The 19,068-nt window shown below is 31.3% G+C and overlaps 1 protein-coding gene across 1 annotated transcript; it reads left to right on the top strand.

Moving 5' to 3' along the window:
• The first annotated feature begins 5,016 nt into the window (after positions 1-5,016).
• LOC139871860 (ubiquitin carboxyl-terminal hydrolase 3) lies at positions 5,017-11,020 on the top strand. Its single transcript, XM_071859608.1, has 6 exons — positions 5,017-5,344; positions 8,034-8,150; positions 8,728-8,826; positions 8,948-9,136; positions 9,334-9,515; positions 10,073-11,020. Exons 1-6 carry the CDS (start codon positions 5,228-5,230, stop codon positions 10,479-10,481), a joined length of 1,113 nt encoding a protein of 370 aa, XP_071715709.1. The 5' UTR covers positions 5,017-5,227; the 3' UTR covers positions 10,482-11,020.
• Positions 11,021-19,068: the final 8,048 nt, after the last annotated feature.

Raw genomic sequence — 19,068 nt, 5'->3', positions numbered from 1 at the left:
ATATAAGAATATCCCCATCATTCTGGGATCCTCCTTCGGACATGATATAAATTTCGAAGTACTAAAGCATCCGGTACTTTGGATGGGGCTTGTTGGGCCCGATAGATCTATCTTTAGGATTCGCGTCAATTAGGGTGTCTGTTCCCTAATTCTTAGATTACCAGACTAAAAAGGGGCATATTCGATTTATTAATCCAGCCATAGAATGTAATTTTAGATACTTGTGTCTATTTCGTAAAACAGTTATAAAAACATCGCATGTATTCTCAGTCCCAAAAATATATATTGCAAAAGCATTTAAAAAGGGATTAATGAAACTCACCATACTGTATTTCGTAGTAAAAATGCATATAACATCATTGAACAAGTGTAGGGTTGGTCTCGGATTCACGAACCTATATCATTTATATATATATATATATATATATATATATATATATATATATATATATATATATATATATATATATATATAAACACATATCACATTTAATCAACTGAGTTTATTTATATTATATACCGTATTAGAATTTATATCTTTATATGTATATAATTATATAAAATGTTGTTATATAACTAATACTTTATTTGGTAAAATAATATTGATAATAGAAAGTTGTAATACTTTTATAAAAATAATAATACTAATAATAATAGTAATAATATATAATAGTATTGATAGTAAAATTATTGATAATAATATATAAAAATCTTGATAAGGATAATATAATAGTAAGTTATTTTATTTGTATAATAATAAAAACAATAATATTGACAGTAATACCTGATACTAATAATGATTATTAATAATACTAATTATGATAACAATAATGATAAAAATGATAATTTTACTAATAATGTTAATTTTAAGTAAAATGAAAATTTTAATTAATAATGATAATAGTAATATTTATATAATAATAATAATAATAATAATAATAATAATAATAATAATAATAATAATAATAATAATAATAATAATGATAATGAATGAGAGCAAACTACCTCATAAATCCTTTTCTAAAAAAAATGGCTGTTACAAAAGTCGAACCCGAGACCTCTCGGTTAACAACTCAGCACCTAAACCAATCAAGCTGTTTCTGTTTATCTGATTTATATGCCATCCCATATTATATAACCGGAAATGGAAGACAAGCCCAAGATAACAAACCCAATCTTGGCCCAACATATTAGATAATCCCACGGCCCAATACTAATTAAAGTTCTCGGCCCGAATTAAACTCCAATTTATGGTTTTGTTCACTAACGATCAAGATAGCAGTTATTATTTATTTATTTATTATTTATTTATTTATTATTTTTTTTTAAAGCGACAACAGGAATCACCACCATCCTTTCTCTTGATTATCCATCGTCTTTATCATGTGTGGTTGGGTGTCGGTTTTAAACAGAAAAACAAAACACAAGGTACCGCAGAAACAGTAACAAATGGGGGTGTTTTGGTGGTCGTCCGATGACAACAAAAGCATAACAACTGTAGGTGGGTTGAAGATAGTGGGTTTCGTAGTGATGGGTTGTAAAACAGAAAAAAAAAACAATTAGTGGTGGAGTGGAGATTGAACAGGAAACAGCGGTAGTAGCACAAGAAACTGCACAGGCGAAGGTGGTGTGGTGGTCTGAAGGTTTGATCGTAACTGTAGCAAAGAAAATAAATAAATAGCAGCTGCAGTAATGACAACGAAGATGGTTTGATGATGGTCCTTGGTGTTTTCTAAACCCGTAACAGGAACAGCATCCAGGACCATTAATTTATTCGGTTTGCAACATAAGTCAGCGTATTCAAGTGGGTGTTGGTGTATAATAGCAAAACGGTTATGGTGGTGGGTTAAGGTGGTACAGCAACAATTACATCGAAATACAAGTGGGTTTGTTGTATTGACCCATGTCTGCCAAAAATAGGATCGAGTAGCAGTAGTTGTATTCGATGGGTTTCGATGGAAAAATAGAAATAATGATGACTAGTTGTTGGTGGCAATAGTTGGGACAGAAACATAAATAGTTGGGGTGTTCGTGGTGGTTTTCTCGGACAGGAATAAGAGCGAGAGAGAGATTGGCGATGGAGGTTAATAATGGTGGTGATGTTTTATGTATCTTATATATATTTGCAGGTGGTTGTGATGATGGTTGAAATGGGTGGTGGTCCTTGGTTGTATAGTGCTGGGTTGTGGTGTCGAAGATGGCGTCACGGTGGTGATGGTTTAAGGTGGTGGTGGAGGTGAAGCTAGGGTGATGGAGCACGATGGAGGTTGGAGCTTGGTTGTTTGGAATAGAAGCAATGACCATCTTTCATGGGTTAGTACTTCTTTGATCAACGGGGAATCGAGTGTATTGTGATGTTGATGAATAAAAATGGGCAGGTGATATATGTGTATATATAATTCTATCTTGAGAAGAAAGAGAACAAACAAATACAGTAACCTCTTAAATATATAATATAATATAATATCAATAGATTAATCAAATGAAAAGAATAGGTGGATTGAAAAAGGAATAGTTAAGCAGCCGAGGAATTGGAGTCTTCTACCGACAATTTTACACGGAATGTTATATCGTGTCCATTGCTAAACAGTTGACGTATGAAAGTGTTCCTAAAAATCTCAAATTTTTAGATTAAACTTATTTAATTATTTCACTCATTACCTGATCGAAACCTGATCAAAAAGGTTCAAAAATTATTTATTTTCTGTTCCGATTTATATATACGGAGTACAGAAACTTAGTACGAAAAGGTAAAAAAAATATTTATCAAAACTATTATATTTTTATTCAAATTTTGGAACAACTTTTATTTTAAAACTTCATATATATATATATATATATATATATATATATATATATATATATATATATATATATATATATATATATATATATATATATATATATATATATATATATATATATATATATATATATATATATATATATATATATATATATATATATATATATATATATTAGACCTATTTTAGAAATAATTAAACGTCAACCGAAAGTTACAGACATTTACCATTTAAACTCAAAATTAATTATATTTAATATATACTATGTATATATATAAACAGTTTTAAATAACAAAATTTACTACGCAAATAAATATATATTAAATAATTAAATTAAATATAACAATATATATATACAAGAAATATACATATTAAATAATAGTTTTTATTACAATGTATTTTATTGTACATATTTATTTATAACAATAAATGTATATAATAGTTTATTAATGTTCATGTCATTATATATTATACATATATTTATATATACACATATTTATATATATATCTACACATTTACAAGCAATGGTTCGTGAATCATCGGGGACAGTCAAAGGTCAATTGAATATATGAACATCATTTCAAAATTTTCTAGACTCAACTTTACATATTTTGTTTATCGTATCAAAATCATATAAAGTTTAAGTTTAAATTTAGTCGAAAATTCCCGGGTCGTCACATGGGTTTCGATTAAGTGTTTGATTTTTACGACGTTGATACCGGAATTCATTCAGATGCACACCAAGTCGAGATATTCCGGTCAAATCAACAATTAAAAGCAGCATCAACAGAAGATCTGTTACAAAAATTAGGGCAATTAAGCGATTTCCAGCGTCATTGTTTGAAGCCATGACCACCGTCAACGATTTCCGGCCACCTAAGGGACTTTAAATACATTTTGAGGATTGTTTCAAATTCGTGTGGTGATAAAGAAACTAGATCTAGCTTCAATTTTAGGTTCTAATGAGGAAATTTAATTTCGATATTTTTGGTGAAAAAAATGACGAAAATGAATATGATGAAGATCTGGTAATTGTGATGAGATATAATGAATGTTTACTGGTGCTATATGACGAAGATGAATGAACGATGATGATTATGAGTATTGATTTCTAGTAAGGGATGAATCTGATACTATAGCATACGAATCTGGTCTTGTAACTGTGACAAGTTTGAGATGTGCAATTCTGTTATTCAAGTCAAAACATCTTCAATCTGATGAACATCAAAATTTCAATTAGATTGAATTAAGGTTCAAAATCGATTGAAACAACATCCTAAGGCATCGATTATCAACTTCCGTGAGGGATTCTTCGTCAAAATAACATCAAATTGCATAATCATACATGATCAGTGACGAAAAAACCTCATATGAACACCAAAATTGTAATCGACTTCTAGATCGTTTTTTTGCTTCGATTTCTACATAAAAGTTGTTCCAAATGCTTCACTTAACACTCGTTGATGACTGTTAACACCTCTATATAACATAATTACTTCAATTAATTCGTTGACCAAAATATGATGAACTTTGACTTTAAGATCTCGAATCGTTTGAGGAACTTCTAGTTGATTTGATGAATTACGAAGCTTAAGTGAATGATTAGAAGCCTGAGTATTTGCTCAGTTCGATCTGACAAAGGCTAAATTTCTAGTTGATTTGACGAAGCTTAAGTGAATGACGAAGCTTAGTTGATTTGAGGATGAATAAAGAAAAGATGCTGGTGAAACATCGCTACCGTTGAATTCGATTAAAGTGAGCATAAAAATCAAAGAATTATAATAAAGAAAAGATGAGGGTTTTTAATTTGGGGATGAATAATAGAAGTATAAATGTAGGGTTTTTAATTTGGGATGATTAACATGAGAGGATAATGATAAAGACTAGGGTGAAAGAATAAGTTAAATACTAATAAAAAGAAATAAAATAAAAAGACTAAAGTACCTAACATGTTTTGCACATGCTTGACTTAACGGTTGAAATAGATAGAAAGTAGACGGGAGGACGAGTAATGTAGTGGTATGATTCTTAAGAGACGAGGAGTGCACAAAAAAAGAAAAAGGACAGGGAGTAAAAAAGCATGTAAAGTTCAACGAAATTATGTCTAATAATAATAATAATATAATAATAATAATAATAATAATAATAACGAGTAACTAGAAAAAACATCGATCCAAAGTATACAACTGTTTCCAATTTTCCAAATATATATAAACCCTAAAAAATCAATTTCCACACCAAATCTCTTTTTTCTCAATCCATACATTACGTCACATAGTTTCCACTAAATTCTCTCAATATCCATCCATACGCAATCGCATTTCAATCAACTATATTTTCATAATCTATCCCTAAATTCTGTGGATTCAATACATAGATACAGAAAGAAATAGAAAATTTTTGGTATTTAGTTGATGGTCTCATGGGCGCAGCGGGATCTAAGCTTGAAAAAGCTCTAGGAGATCAATTTCCTGAAGGGGAACGTTATTTTGGACTTGAAAACTTCGGCAACACTTGCTATTGTAACAGCGTTTTGCAGGTTTTTATCCGATCTTAATCTCGTTTATTGTAATTCGTGTATCTTATTTGTTGATTTACTGTAGTTGATAAGTCGGTTTTAGTTAATTGATTCATGATTTCTGTAAGTTTGACTTGCAATTTATTACATATTTGAGCAGATTTTGGTTATAATAATTGTTCAATTTGTTTGTTTCTGCAATTGATTTCATACTTGTTGTGGTTAAGTGGAGTATAAGTTGATTGATGGAAATTGTGAAGTTGTAGTTAATTTAATTTCATTAACTATAGGTTGTTTTGATTGTTATAGTGGTTAATTAGGCTTTGGATTAAAAAGCTAAATGCACATGAGATGCAAACTGATTTATATTTATATACAAAATTTGTGAATTGACATTGCAAAAGAAATGGATTGTTTGCATCTTAACGGGTGTTAAGCGATGAGAATAAGGTAATATTTGTTGTGGTTGTTTAGAGTAAAGTTGATTATTGATCATGGTCAGTTGTACCTCAGTTAATCTGCCTGGATGGCTAGATAGACTATGTTCTTCTGATTAAGTCTACATTTGAGATTCAGTTCTTGACTTCATTTTGAGTCGGTTTCTTTAGTCATCAGATTTGACTTTCTTGTGGATTAAGTTGTTTTATGTTTGGGATTGCTTTTTAAACATCTTATGGCGTCAATCAAAAGCAGATATCAGCATACCGGAAACAACATATCTCATTTGAGGGTAATTGGATAAAACTTGTTATTTTGTGCGCTAACGATTATCTTTTTGAAGCAATCTCAAATGTGAAGGGACAAAGTTACTTTTTTAGGTTGTGTTTGATTACCTCTTAATGGAATTCAACACTGAATGATTAACATTCAAGTATTCAACACAGATCGCATTATTCGTTTTTAAAAAGTAACATGCCATTGCCAAACATTATTAGTTAATTATTAACTATTTCAAAATGTAGTAATTAAATAATTCTATTCAAAATACAAAGCCAAACACCCCTTAAGTTGTATTATGTTTGTGATTGCTTAATAAATATCTTATTCCTTCAATGAAAAGCAGATACCGGAGGTATCACCACACCGGAAACAACATATCTCATTTAAGGACAATTGAGTAAAACTTGTTAGTTTGTGTGCTAATAGTAATCTCTCTTGAAGTAAGCAATCTCAAACTGCTTACGTGAAGGGACAAAGTTACTCTTTTTAGGTTGTGTTTAGTTTCCTTTTAATGGAATGATTCAACACTGAATGCTCAAAGAATCTGTTTCTAACCTTTGAATGAATGACAAATGATGTTAAACGATAAGCAAATGAACCATTTAGAGTTGAAATGCTCTCCCGACCATTCAGCACCCCCATTTTCCTTTAAAATTCACCTTTAAATAATAATTAGAACTCTTTTTGAGCAACTATATTTTTTTATGTATTCATCTAAAAGGTTAATACATTTATATGACATCATTCGAAGTGTTCTTTTAGAATGATTATCAAACAAGTTATTGTTTAATCATAACCTTTGAATCATCAGATTTTGAACAATTCAACACCTAATCATTATGTATTATAAAACACAATCTTATGATTATCTATGCGCGTTTTATCCTATTTTTATCTCATACCGACCGTTAATCATTCTAAACCCTTTCTTCCTCATCATATAAACCCAAACATTTTGACTTATTTGGTGTATAAATGTCCTATCTGTAACACAAATTCTAGCATTTTCTGTCATCTTAAAGTTGCAAAATTTGGCTATCAATATTTATATTTCAAGACGATCATCATTCACAGTTACTCAATTCATTTTTTTGTTGCGAAATCACGTCGTGTTCTTTATGAGTTTCATTGCTTCTTGATTATTTGTTGAGTTACAGTTAGCAAAATTTGGCTATCAATATTCATATTTCAATAATGATAAATAGATTAAGCATGTTAATTTAACAAACCTTTATTAAGAGGTTATGAATCCCTTGAACAACACGGTGAGATTTCATAAAAAATTGAAAAGAGTACCTGAGAATGATGACTCGTCTTGAAATATCATTATTGATAGCCAAATTTTGCAACTTTATCATGACAGAAAATGCCGAAGTTTGTGTTACAGATAGTGGGACATTTCTATACCAAAGAAGTCAAAGTGTTGTATTTATATGGAAATGAAATTGCAAAAGAAGTTGATGTAAAATTCGTTGGAGTGAGATGCTATCTGCTTTAAACTATTGCTAATCTTTAGAATTCAGTTTTACATCGAGGTGGTTAGCTGCTGCTGGTTCCTTTATTTCTGCTGTGAAAAATCTAACTTTAAAAAGGTTTCTACCTTGTCTAACCATTGCGCGTTTGGCGTTATTGTAACTTTCTAGGCTGCATTTCAAATTTTCTTTCCTATTATATCAAAAAAAACGACTTCCATTTTTCTTATTCTCTTAGTTATTCTCATCTGAAAATCTGCAATGTGCTATATATCTCACATCAAGACCATCAGGGGTGGTAGGTCAAAGACGTGATCATCGTGACCTCGCTTTTCGTTATAATGTAAATTATCAACCATGCTATAGTTTAGCTATGCAAATGCATAACCAGTCTTATTTTCCAAGCATCAGGCTATCCCAGTTTGTATTGTTGAAATATAATGTGCGTTGAAGTGTTTTCGAGTTATTATGCATTCCCTGTTTTATAGTCTCATATGATTTGTTTTTCAATATTTCAGGCTCTGTATTTTTGTGTTCCATTTCGTGAACAGCTACTCGAATATTATGGAAATGGTAAGAATCCAGTAGACGTAGAAGAAAATCTTCTTACATGTTTGGCGGAACTATTTATGCAGGTACACAGTTTACTTGAATGTTTACTAGATGTTGTTTTATTTGTTTGTTAAATATTACATCTTACATAAATGGAATTTTACATAGTCTCCTTGTCATGTCACTAACATATATTTCGTACAATATTAGTTGTGTTCTTCATCATTTGATACCTAAAGCCGAATTGCTGAATTGGTCAGGGTTGCACTGCACCTTTAAAGTATGTTACTCGAAATGCCTTTATAAAATAGCATGTTTGGTGTCTGTTATCATTGCTTTTACTTGTAGTGGTTTATCTGTTTTCATATGTAGCTGTTATCCGAGTCTTATGTTCTAGCTTCCAGATATAATATTTTTAGCTTGCACCTTTATGATATAATTCTAGACATTTTACACAACGCGTATTAACTAAGGTCTGGTTTTACTGTCTATGTTTTATCTTTTTTGGCGATAGTTATTTAATCTTAAGAAGTGTCAATATTTCTATTTTTCCTTTGGTCTAAAATGTACATGCACTTCACAAGACTGTTTATTGGGCATCATTAGCATTCTGGCCCAGTAAAATACTTTAGCTAATGTGGTTTCTGTTACATTTATTAGATTAGTACACAAAAGAAGAAAACAGGTGTTATTGCTCCAAAACGCTTTGTACAAAGAGTGAAGAAAGAAAACGAACTTTTTCGTGGTTATATGCATCAGGTATACGAGACACCTTCATTGAATGTGAAACTGTTTTTTTTTTTTTTTTTTTTTTTTTTGTAGTAATCTGTGACAGTGTAAATTAATTTTCTAACATAAGTGACGCTTTAAATTTGTGTAGGATGCACATGAGTTTTTGAATTTCTTGTTAAATGAACTAGTCGACATACTAGAAAAAGAAGCCAACGCAGCAAAAAGTTCGAAAGATAGTTCTTCACCTGTGGAAAAGATAGCTAATGGGATACATGTTGCTCAGGCTAATGGCATGCGAAAGGAGCCCTTGGTTACCTGGGTTCACAAAAACTTTCAGGTTTGTATAAAAACTACTAATTTTTTATAGCAAAAAATATAATTAACAAAGAAGTATGTACTGATCCTAGTGAAAATAAAAAAAATTAATCTTGTTCACTGATTATAGTAATTAACAAAGAAGTATGCACTATCATGACAACTTCTGTGTGTTTATAGTCTTGTTCATTGGTTACTTATGATTTAAATTAAATACAGGGAATTCTTACGAATGAAACCAAGTGTTTAAGATGTGAAACCGTGACTGCAAGGGATGAAACATTCTTAGATTTGAGCCTTGATATAGAGCAGAATAGTTCGATTACCAGTTGTCTTAAGAACTTCAGCTCCACTGAAACCTTAAATGCCGAAGATAAGTTTTTCTGTGATAAATGCTGCAGGTTTGTGCTTTGCTTTCTTTGCAAATTATCGTTTATGTTCAAGTTTACTAATTATCTTTTAATGACATAGTTTACAGCGTAAATTCAAAAATTAGATTTGGTGGGTCTAAAACCGTTGTTAATTTTTCTTGAAAATAGATATGCATATATGAGTTAAAATAATATTGTTAACAGTAATATAATACATAATATTTAAATAAAGTAATTTAAGAGTTTCTGTGTGATTAAAAGTGGACCTTTTTTAACTTCCAACACTTCCGAAAGATTACTTGTTCCCCTTTTAGCTATATTCTCTTTGATCCATTTTAGATAAAGCGGAATCCAAATCAACTCATTGTAAGTTAATGGGTCAAATTTGGTTGTGTATGTGTGTGTGCGCGTGTGCGTGCGCGTGTGTCATCATGAAGTCACCACTTTCGATAATGAACCCCACGAAGTTCATTTTTGTGGGATATTTAGGTTCAAAGTTAAAAAGAATTTATCTTGAAACAACTTTGAAGAATGAACTCTAAAATGTTGATGGGTTCGTTTATTGGTTGTATCTTTTTCTTTCCCAGTTTGCAGGAGGCACAAAAGAGGATGAAGATCAAGAAACCGCCACATATTTTGGTTACACATTTGAAGCGTTTCAAGTACATGGAACAGCTTGGTAGGTACAAAAAGTTATCATATCGCGTTGTTTTCCCTCTCGAGTTGAAGTTGACCAACACAGTGGAAGATGCTGATTGCGAGTATTCGTTATTTGCGGTGGTGGTTCATGTCGGTAGTGGGCCCAACCACGGGCATTATGTTAGTCTGGTTAAAAGCCATAATCACTGGTTGTTTTTTGATGACGAAAATGTAGAAATGATTGAAGAATCTGCTGTTCAAACTGCATTCGGGTCAGCCCAAGAGTATGCAAGCAACACCGACCATGGATACATTTTGTTCTATGAAAGCCTTGCTGCTAATAGTGTGATTGTTTAAAATAGTGAGGCCATTGTTCATGATACTACAAAGGTTGATCTTGAATGGTATTTTTCAGTCTTTTTATATTTGGGTTCTTGGTTTTTGTGAAATTATACAGAGAAATTTGGAATTATTAGATGAGAAGAAACCTAAGATGCGTCTGATGTACAGTTGATGCTGCTATTTGAGTTCATCTGTTTTTAGTAGTTAACAATAAAGTTGCATATGATAATGATGATAATGGTGATGAAGAAGATAGCTTTGTTTTAAACACTAATATGATATGATATGATCATCAAAGACATTGTGGATTGTTAATTTTTGGAATGATTTCCGTCTGTTTGTACTGCTATTTAACGTGTTGATGTTCATTATGTTACGAGAATTATGAAGCTATGATCGTGTTGTATTTTTGTTTAATCTGAAAGAATGATGTCTACATAAAATGAAGCTTAGTTGAAAATAGTCATGTTACAAAGGGTCTTAAGTGTTCTAAAATTGTAAATCACCAAGTTCAATTCGAAACCCAAATACTTTCTACTCCGTGTATGTGAAACGGTGACTTGTGTGATTATTATTAGGATTTTTTAGCGATAACTTTATTATGACGAGTATTATTTTTATCTTTTTAAACTTTTCTTTATCGTTTGTAGGTGATTTTCTTAATAAATTGTAAGATTAAAAAGTTATTGAGAAAGCTAATTGTTCAATTTGTTCTCGATTGTGTATGAATATAAAAAAACGAAATGATGAAAAATAGGTTTGAAACTCTTGGAGAAATTTGAAAGAATAAATGAAAATTATTATTTACATAACTTTGCTGCATGTACGTTTATGAGCTATACAGCTATAGTGCTATAACTAATAACCTTTACCTTTGACTCCCTGATTATACAGCATTGTGCTATAACTAATGTAGCAACAAAGAACTTACAAACAGTGGATGCACTTGGTTTAAATGTTAGCTTCGTCGAACTTATGAGCCGAAAAAAAAATAATAATAAAAAATAAAAAATAAAAAATAAAATAAAATAAAATGTCGAATATGAAAGAATCGAAGACGGAGGAGGTTGATGATACTCGGTTTGAAGAAAGGAAAAATCAGGGAGTCAAAGGTAAGGGTTTGAAAAAGAAGGTTAACAGGAAAGCCGCTTTGTGTTCGTACAAGCTAAAAGATAAGGTCGACGACTTGAATTATGTTGAAGCGCTTCAAAAGTTGTTCATGGAATCTCAAGTCATTAATTGTGTTGGATGTTCATCGGTTGCGGAGCTCTGATTGTCTTATAAAAGCGTGTTCCAAAATCGTGTGGATCGCGGGTTAATACCCCCCTCATCGGCTACTATGGATGGTGACGGTTCTTCTAATGGTTTTACCTTCAAAATCGATAACCGCTCTGGGAAACAAATTTGTCGGGAGATTGTTGATGGTAAGTTGAAAAAAGCGGGACCCAAAGATTGTTAGGTGTTTTGGTATGTTTGCGGATTATAGGCCTTTGTTGGTAGGTTTTCTTTATATTGTTGTATTTGATTCGGTTTCGTTTGGTTTCTGGTAGGTGTGGCTCAGTTTTAGATAGGTTGTTATGTCGTTTTCTAGGTGTGAGCCTCATCTGGTTTCATTTTGTATCTTTTTGTTGAAGACGTTTTCTTTTGAAAAACGTTTTCGTTTCTATATGAGTTTTTGTTTTTTCGCTAAAAAAATAAAATAAATAAATAACTAATAACCTTTCATTAAAAAAAATCCTGCCAAATTATCTCTATATACCAATCATCATAGTTACTACTATCCTTCTAAAATTTTATCTCTATATACTAATCATCATAGTTACTACTATACTTCTAAAATTACTGTTTCATTCGTCCTTAATTGTCCTTTCACAATATTTTTCAGGGTAACTTGGTCATTCGGCATACAAACTCAGCATCATATTCACGTTGATGATGACTAGATTGATTACTCATCTTCAAGGTATATTATTAGTGTTAATTTCTTTGTGTTGATGTTCATGAATATGATTATTTAATACTCCGTAACTCAATTGCAACAAATTGTTGACTAAGAACATTGGTTGAAGCATTCCTTAATTTAGAACTTCTGTAAGGTATTGTTTGTTGTTTAATCTATAAGTCTGTTACTTTTGCACATGATCCTATTTGATGTAGTACATATGTAGTACCGTAACATGTAAATTATTGTAAATTCAAGATTTGTATTTTGTATATACAATAATTTACACTTTATGTATCAAGTTTAGGTCCACTAATTTACATGTATGATCACTTTGTGTATCACTTTGTGTTATTCTACATATGATGTTATTACAGAATGTGTTTCCTTTTACCTTCTAACAATTAGGATGTGTTGGTGTTGACAATGATTGTGCTTGCTAAGCCAAGTTGTGGTTCCACATAAGTTCAGGGTCTGGATATAAGAACTGACATGGATGGAAATATGGAATATATAAAAGCATAGGTATCTTTCAAATGGAGCCCAACGTTTGTTTGATTAGATTTTGTAACCCTTGCATAACCTATTTGTTAGCAATCAACAATAACATGTAACTGTTTCATCTAATAACTAATTCGTATTCATATTTTGTAATTGGATACCAGAATCCTTGTTGCTTTTGTTCAGTGGCGCGGAAGATAGTGGTAGCTAGAGGGGGTATCCGCCCCACCTGGATTTAACGGAGAAAAAAATTTTACACTAAAAAAATAAAATTTTTACCAAAAAATAAGGTTTTTTTTAGTGTTTACCCCTGCTGACAATGAAAAATTTATTAAATTTTTACACTCGCCCCACCTGTATCCGGGTTCAAGTTCCGCCACTGCTTTTGTTTCATATATTCTGCTTATAGATGTAGGTTTACTATCTCTGTTTACATTTTGCAGCAGATCCCATCATTTTCTATTTGTGTACACTGAATCATAAGATCCATTGGTGAGTTCCCCCATTTGTTCTATGCTTATACAAGCAACAATTGTTGTTAACTGTTCTGTTTTATTTACCGATTGTATTAGGACACGCAAATATATATATATATATATATATATATATATATATATATATATATATATATATATACCTATTATATAACGAGATGGCCTTATTACTGTAGCAGATTCAACTTAATCCACGTGTCACCCCTGTATGATTTTCATTTCAGAATAATTTTGTTCTCACGTTCTTCTTTAGCTAACTCATGAATGCCACGTTTTTTTTAACTATTGACAGCCAGCTACTTACCTTAAGGCCTACCACGTGTACGTTTGACTCATCTTTTTTTGCTGATATTTTCCTGCAACTCCTCACTTGTTCCCCTTCATAACTGTGACGACCCGAAAATTTCTGACCAAATTTAAACTTTATCTTTAAATGTTTTAATATTTTCGACACGATAAGCAAAGTCTGTAATGTTGAGTCTCAAAGTTTTGAAACTATATTAATGTAATTATAAATACTATATCAGGTCTTGCGAACTTGATATAAGGAACGAAAAAGGCAAAACTTCATATTACCAAATGGTACGAATTTTCTGATAAACAATGCCCTGTTTTCTCCCAAATCAAAGAAAAATTTGTTAAGTTTCTCTGATATATATCATAATGGATATGCTTATCAGTCAATGATAACCGAAAATGAGAAATATCTATGTAGCACCGAAAAGCGCATATGATGAAAAGCGCATATGATGAAAAGCACAGCGCATATGATTAAAAGTGCATATGATAAAAGGCGCATATGATGAAAAGCGCATATGATGAAAAGCGCAGCGCATATGATTAAAAGTGCATATCGCAGCGCATATGATTAAAAGTGCATATGATAAAAGGCGCATATGATGAAAAGCGCATATGATGAAAAGTGCATATGATGAAAAGCGCAGCGCATATGATTAAAAGCGCATATGGTGAAAAGGATACATGATGAAAAGCGCATATGGTGATTAATGAAAAAGTACATATGGTGATTAATGAAAAGCACATATGGTGATTAATGAAAAGAATATTGAGAAAGAATCACCAATGTTTCTTGAAAGAATTCAAGGTTATATATATGGACTAATTCATCCATCATGTGGACCATTTTGATATTTCATGGTTCTAATAGACGCATCTAGCGGATGGTCTCATGTTTGTATGTTATCAAGCCGTAATATGGCATTTGCAAAGTTTCTTGCTCAAATTATTAAATTGAGGGCACATTTCCCTGATTATACTATTAAAAGGGTGAGATTGGATAATGCTGGTGAGTTTACATCTCAAGCATTTAATGATTTTTGCATGTCTATTGGGATTGTTGTTGAACATCCTGCTACTCATGTGCATACACAAAATGGTTTAGTCGAATCACTAGTCAAACGATTGCAGTTAATAGCTAGACCATTGATAATGAGAACAAAACTCCCAATATCTGTATGGGGTCATGCAATTTTACATGCTGCATCATTAATTCGCATTAGACCAAGTGCAAGTCATACATATTCTCCCTTGCAACTTGCTTTTGGCCATCAGCCATATATTTCCCACCTTAGAACATTTGGTTGTACGGTTTATGTTCCTATCGCACCACCACAAGGCACTAAAATGGGTCCTCAAAGAAGGATGAAAATATATGTTGGATATGAAATATCTTCAATCATAAGATATATTGAACTCATGACGTGTGATGTTTTTACAACACGTTTTGCTGACTGTCACTTTAATGAAACATTGTTCCCTATATTAGGGGGAGAAATGAAAAATAAAGAAAAAGATGATTCATGATGTGAACATCAATTAAGGTGTATAGACATCGCACAAAAGAATGCGAAAAGAAAGTTAAAAATAATACATATGCAAGAACTTGCAAATAAATTACCTGATGTATTTACATATACAAAAAGTAGTGACTAAATCATATATACTAGCAGTAAATGCTTCAGCTAGAATTGATATTCTAAAAGCTGGCAATAATGTCACTCATGAGTCTTTGCCACGACAGAAACGTGGAAGACCAATTGGTTCCAAAGATAACAACACATCAACAAAACCCAATACCCTATAAGTGGTGTATGGGGTGGTTCCAAAGATAAAAATTCTCGAAAAAGAAAATCAGCTGATAATGAGGTAAAAAAAAGTGTTCAAAAAGAACCACAAATCAATACTCCTTCTGCAGAGGAGATTGAGAATGTCAACACGGATTTTTCAATCAATTATGCACATTCAAAAATATTATGGAATCAAAATGAAATGAAAAATTTTGTTGAGATATTTTCATATAATGTTGCATATGACATCATGAATGATGATGATGATCCAGAACCAAAATCTGTCATTAAATGTCAAAATAGACACGACTGAGCTCAATAGAAAGAAACAATACGAGCTAAATTTGAATCGCTCAATAAAGAAAAGTGTGATGACCCTGGAAATTTTTGACCAAATTTCAACTTAATCTTTAATGTTTCCGACACGATAAGCAAAGTCTATGAAGTTGAATCTCAAAATTTTGAACTGTTCAATTACCCTTCGATTGTTCTCAACGATTCGCGAACAATTATATGTAAATAGATATACATACTATAACCTGAAAACGTAACTAAGTGTTGGGTATATGATACTGTGCATTAAACTTATTTGATTGATTACCTGATTGATATATTTAACTACGGAGTTAAAAGATTATGCCAAACGATTCAAGTAAAATATATTTACTGGGTCTCTTAAGGATTATGATATTATTACGGGTCTCTGTTGAGAAGTTCATGTTGATTTGAGAAATCATTCATGATTAACGGTATTCGGAATAAATGTAAATTGTTAGAACTATATATATATATAAATAATTTATATTGTGTATTTAAAACGTATATATGACTATTGAATATATGTGATTTCAAAATTTGTTGATAAACGATAGTAACATTTGGTTGTTCGATTCGATAGATTTATAGAACGTTTGAGAAATTAAAATAAACGTTGACGTATAAATAAATTATATCAAATTAAATTCTAAAGCACAAACGTTAGGTGTTATGATAATATCTATTATTTAAACTATTTTAAATTATATATACATATTTTGCAATGTGATTAATTATAATGTTAACTAGATATGAAACGTTTTGATTAAACATATATACTTTATTAACGAGACGATGATTTATAGAAGTAAATGACCAAAACACTCAAATGCATAAGTTATATCTGGAGTGGTTTAGTTTATAGATAATTTAAGACTATACTTTGGCAAAAGTACGAGTCACTAAACGTAAAGTACTAGTTTTCTCAGCGTACGAAAATGCATTCGAAAAACCGGAACCGGGACTTAAGTCGAGTGACGACGTACGACTTATCGGGACAAAAATTACAAGTCAACTATGCACATGAATTTAATATAATATATAATTAATTATATAAATTATATATATTATATATATAATTAAATATTATGTCAACAAACAAGAAAACAAAAGTTTGTGAGCTGGATCAGAGGGCCATGCGATCGCATGGCATATAGGCACAAAACCCATGCGATCGCATGGGGGTCAAAAATCAGAATTCTTCTATAAATAGCCCAGGTTTCTGGCCGAATTTATCCATCTTTCTCTCTATCCTCTCTATTATTATTATTATTATTATTATTATTATTATTATTATTATTATTATTATTATTATTATTATTATTATTATTATTATTATTATTATTAAAATTAATATTATTATTAATAATCTTATGATTATTATTATTAGTATTATTTATACATAAAATATTACGACGAAGTGATGTCCAAATGATTTCAAAACGAGTTTTCGAGCAAGTTAGAGCTAAGGAAATAATGGGTTATTGCCAAGGAGGTTATGGGTAATGTTCGGGGGTATATTTGTGAATCAAACCTAGTGTTTATCATCTCTGTTGCGTCTACGTACTTTCCTACAATATTGAATCTCAATATTGATACGTAAGCACTCATATTTTATCTTTTATATATTAATTGTGTATCCATGTCTAGTGCTCGAGTATATATATATATTTATATATGCTTGTATGCTAAATTTCGTCGTTAAACAGTTTTTAATGAATCACGAATTAAATACATATATTACTAGTAAAAGGTATATGATATACATGTTTTTGGAAAGCTAGCGAAAAATCAATAACTTTTCATTTAGATATCGAATAGTTTCGATGAACGGATTAAAAGTTATGATCAACTGAATTATGATTAATAATAATTGGAATTGCTTTTGAAACCGCAATTAAGATTTAAACAACCTGTTTATGAGATTGATAAATTGGATTTTTGAATACTACTAGCCAGGTAAATGAATCTTTATATAAGGCACGTCTCGTTTTGTTGAACTATTATCAAAATTGACTTTTTGAAACGACTTTGGATAACTTTTGTTTGTCGATCTCGAGCATTAGGATTGTGATACACTATGACCTGACCTAGCTTGATAGACATATATTGACCAACATATGTTCTCTAGGTTGAGGACTACGGTTATTTGATATTCCGTGTTTCGATCACATTTTGGTGAACGACTTTATATGCTGCTAAGGTGAGTTTCATATGATCCCTTTTACTCAATATATTTTTGGGCTGAGAATACATGCGACTGTTTATAAATACTGAAAATACTAGATTTATATGCGTGAGTTTCATTGCTCCATTTTTAATTGCTTTTGCAATCTATATTTTTGGGCTGAGAATACATGCACTTTATTTTAAACGCAATGGATACAAGTACATACTAAATTCTACACCGAGTTTGAACCGAAAATCCCTTAGCTTTGGTAACTAGTAACTGCCAGTTATAAGAACTGGTGGGCGCGAGTAGTTATATATGGATCCATAGGGCTTGACATCCCCGTCTGTTCCAGGTATAGAAAGAAACTCTAGCCTGAACTATAAAACAGACGTATGCTATTTAAAGTTAGTACACGTTGGATTGCGTGTATTGTACATGTTGGTTGCATGTTAAATGAGGGGTACTTATTATAGACGTTAAGGCTTGGTTACCAGGGTGCTCATTCTTGTAGAATATTTTGATAAACGTTTCTGGATGAAACAACTGAAATCTTGTGATCCATCTTTATATACAGATTATGTGAAACATACAAACTATGAACTCACCAACCTTTGTGTTGACACTTGTTAGCATGTTTATTCTCAGGTTCCCTAGAAGTCTTCCGCTGTTTGCTTATATGATAGACAAGCTATGTGCATGGAGTCTTACATGACATATTTTTCAAGAAAACGTTGCATTCACCAATTCATCACCATGTACCTTATTTTGACTGCATTGTCAACGAAAGCACTATTGTAAACTATTATATACGATGATTGTCTATATGTAGGAATCATCAAATGTCGAAAACCTTTGATTTAAATATACATTTATGTTGTGCCTTTTCAAAAGAATGCAATGTTTACAAAACGTATCATATAGAGGTCAAATACCTCGCAATGTAATCAATGAATGACGTGTTCGTCCATATGGATTTGGAGCGATCGTCACAGTTGGTATCAGAGCGTTGGTCTTAGCGAATCAGGTCTTGCATTAATGTGTCTAACTGATAGATGTTAGGATGCATTCGTAAGTCTGGATGTGATGACCC

This window comes from Rutidosis leptorrhynchoides, chromosome 10 (assembly GCF_046630445.1).
Source record: "Rutidosis leptorrhynchoides isolate AG116_Rl617_1_P2 chromosome 10, CSIRO_AGI_Rlap_v1, whole genome shotgun sequence".
Lineage (NCBI taxonomy): Eukaryota > Viridiplantae > Streptophyta > Magnoliopsida > Asterales > Asteraceae > Rutidosis > Rutidosis leptorrhynchoides.
Note: the sequence above shows the minus strand (reverse complement) of the source record. Positions and strands in the feature narration are given on the sequence as shown.

Coding starts and splice junctions, on each gene's coding strand:
- LOC139871860 (XM_071859608.1), top strand. CDS start 5,228: ATGGGCGCAGCGGGATCTAAGCTTGAAAAAGCTCTAGGAGATCAATTT. Junction 8,827..8,947: donor TTCGTGGTTATATGCATCAG/GTATACGAGACA, acceptor AAATTTGTGTAG/GATGCACATGAGTTTTTGAA. Junction 9,516..10,072: donor TTCTGTGATAAATGCTGCAG/GTTTGTGCTTTG, acceptor TTTCTTTCCCAG/TTTGCAGGAGGCACAAAAGA.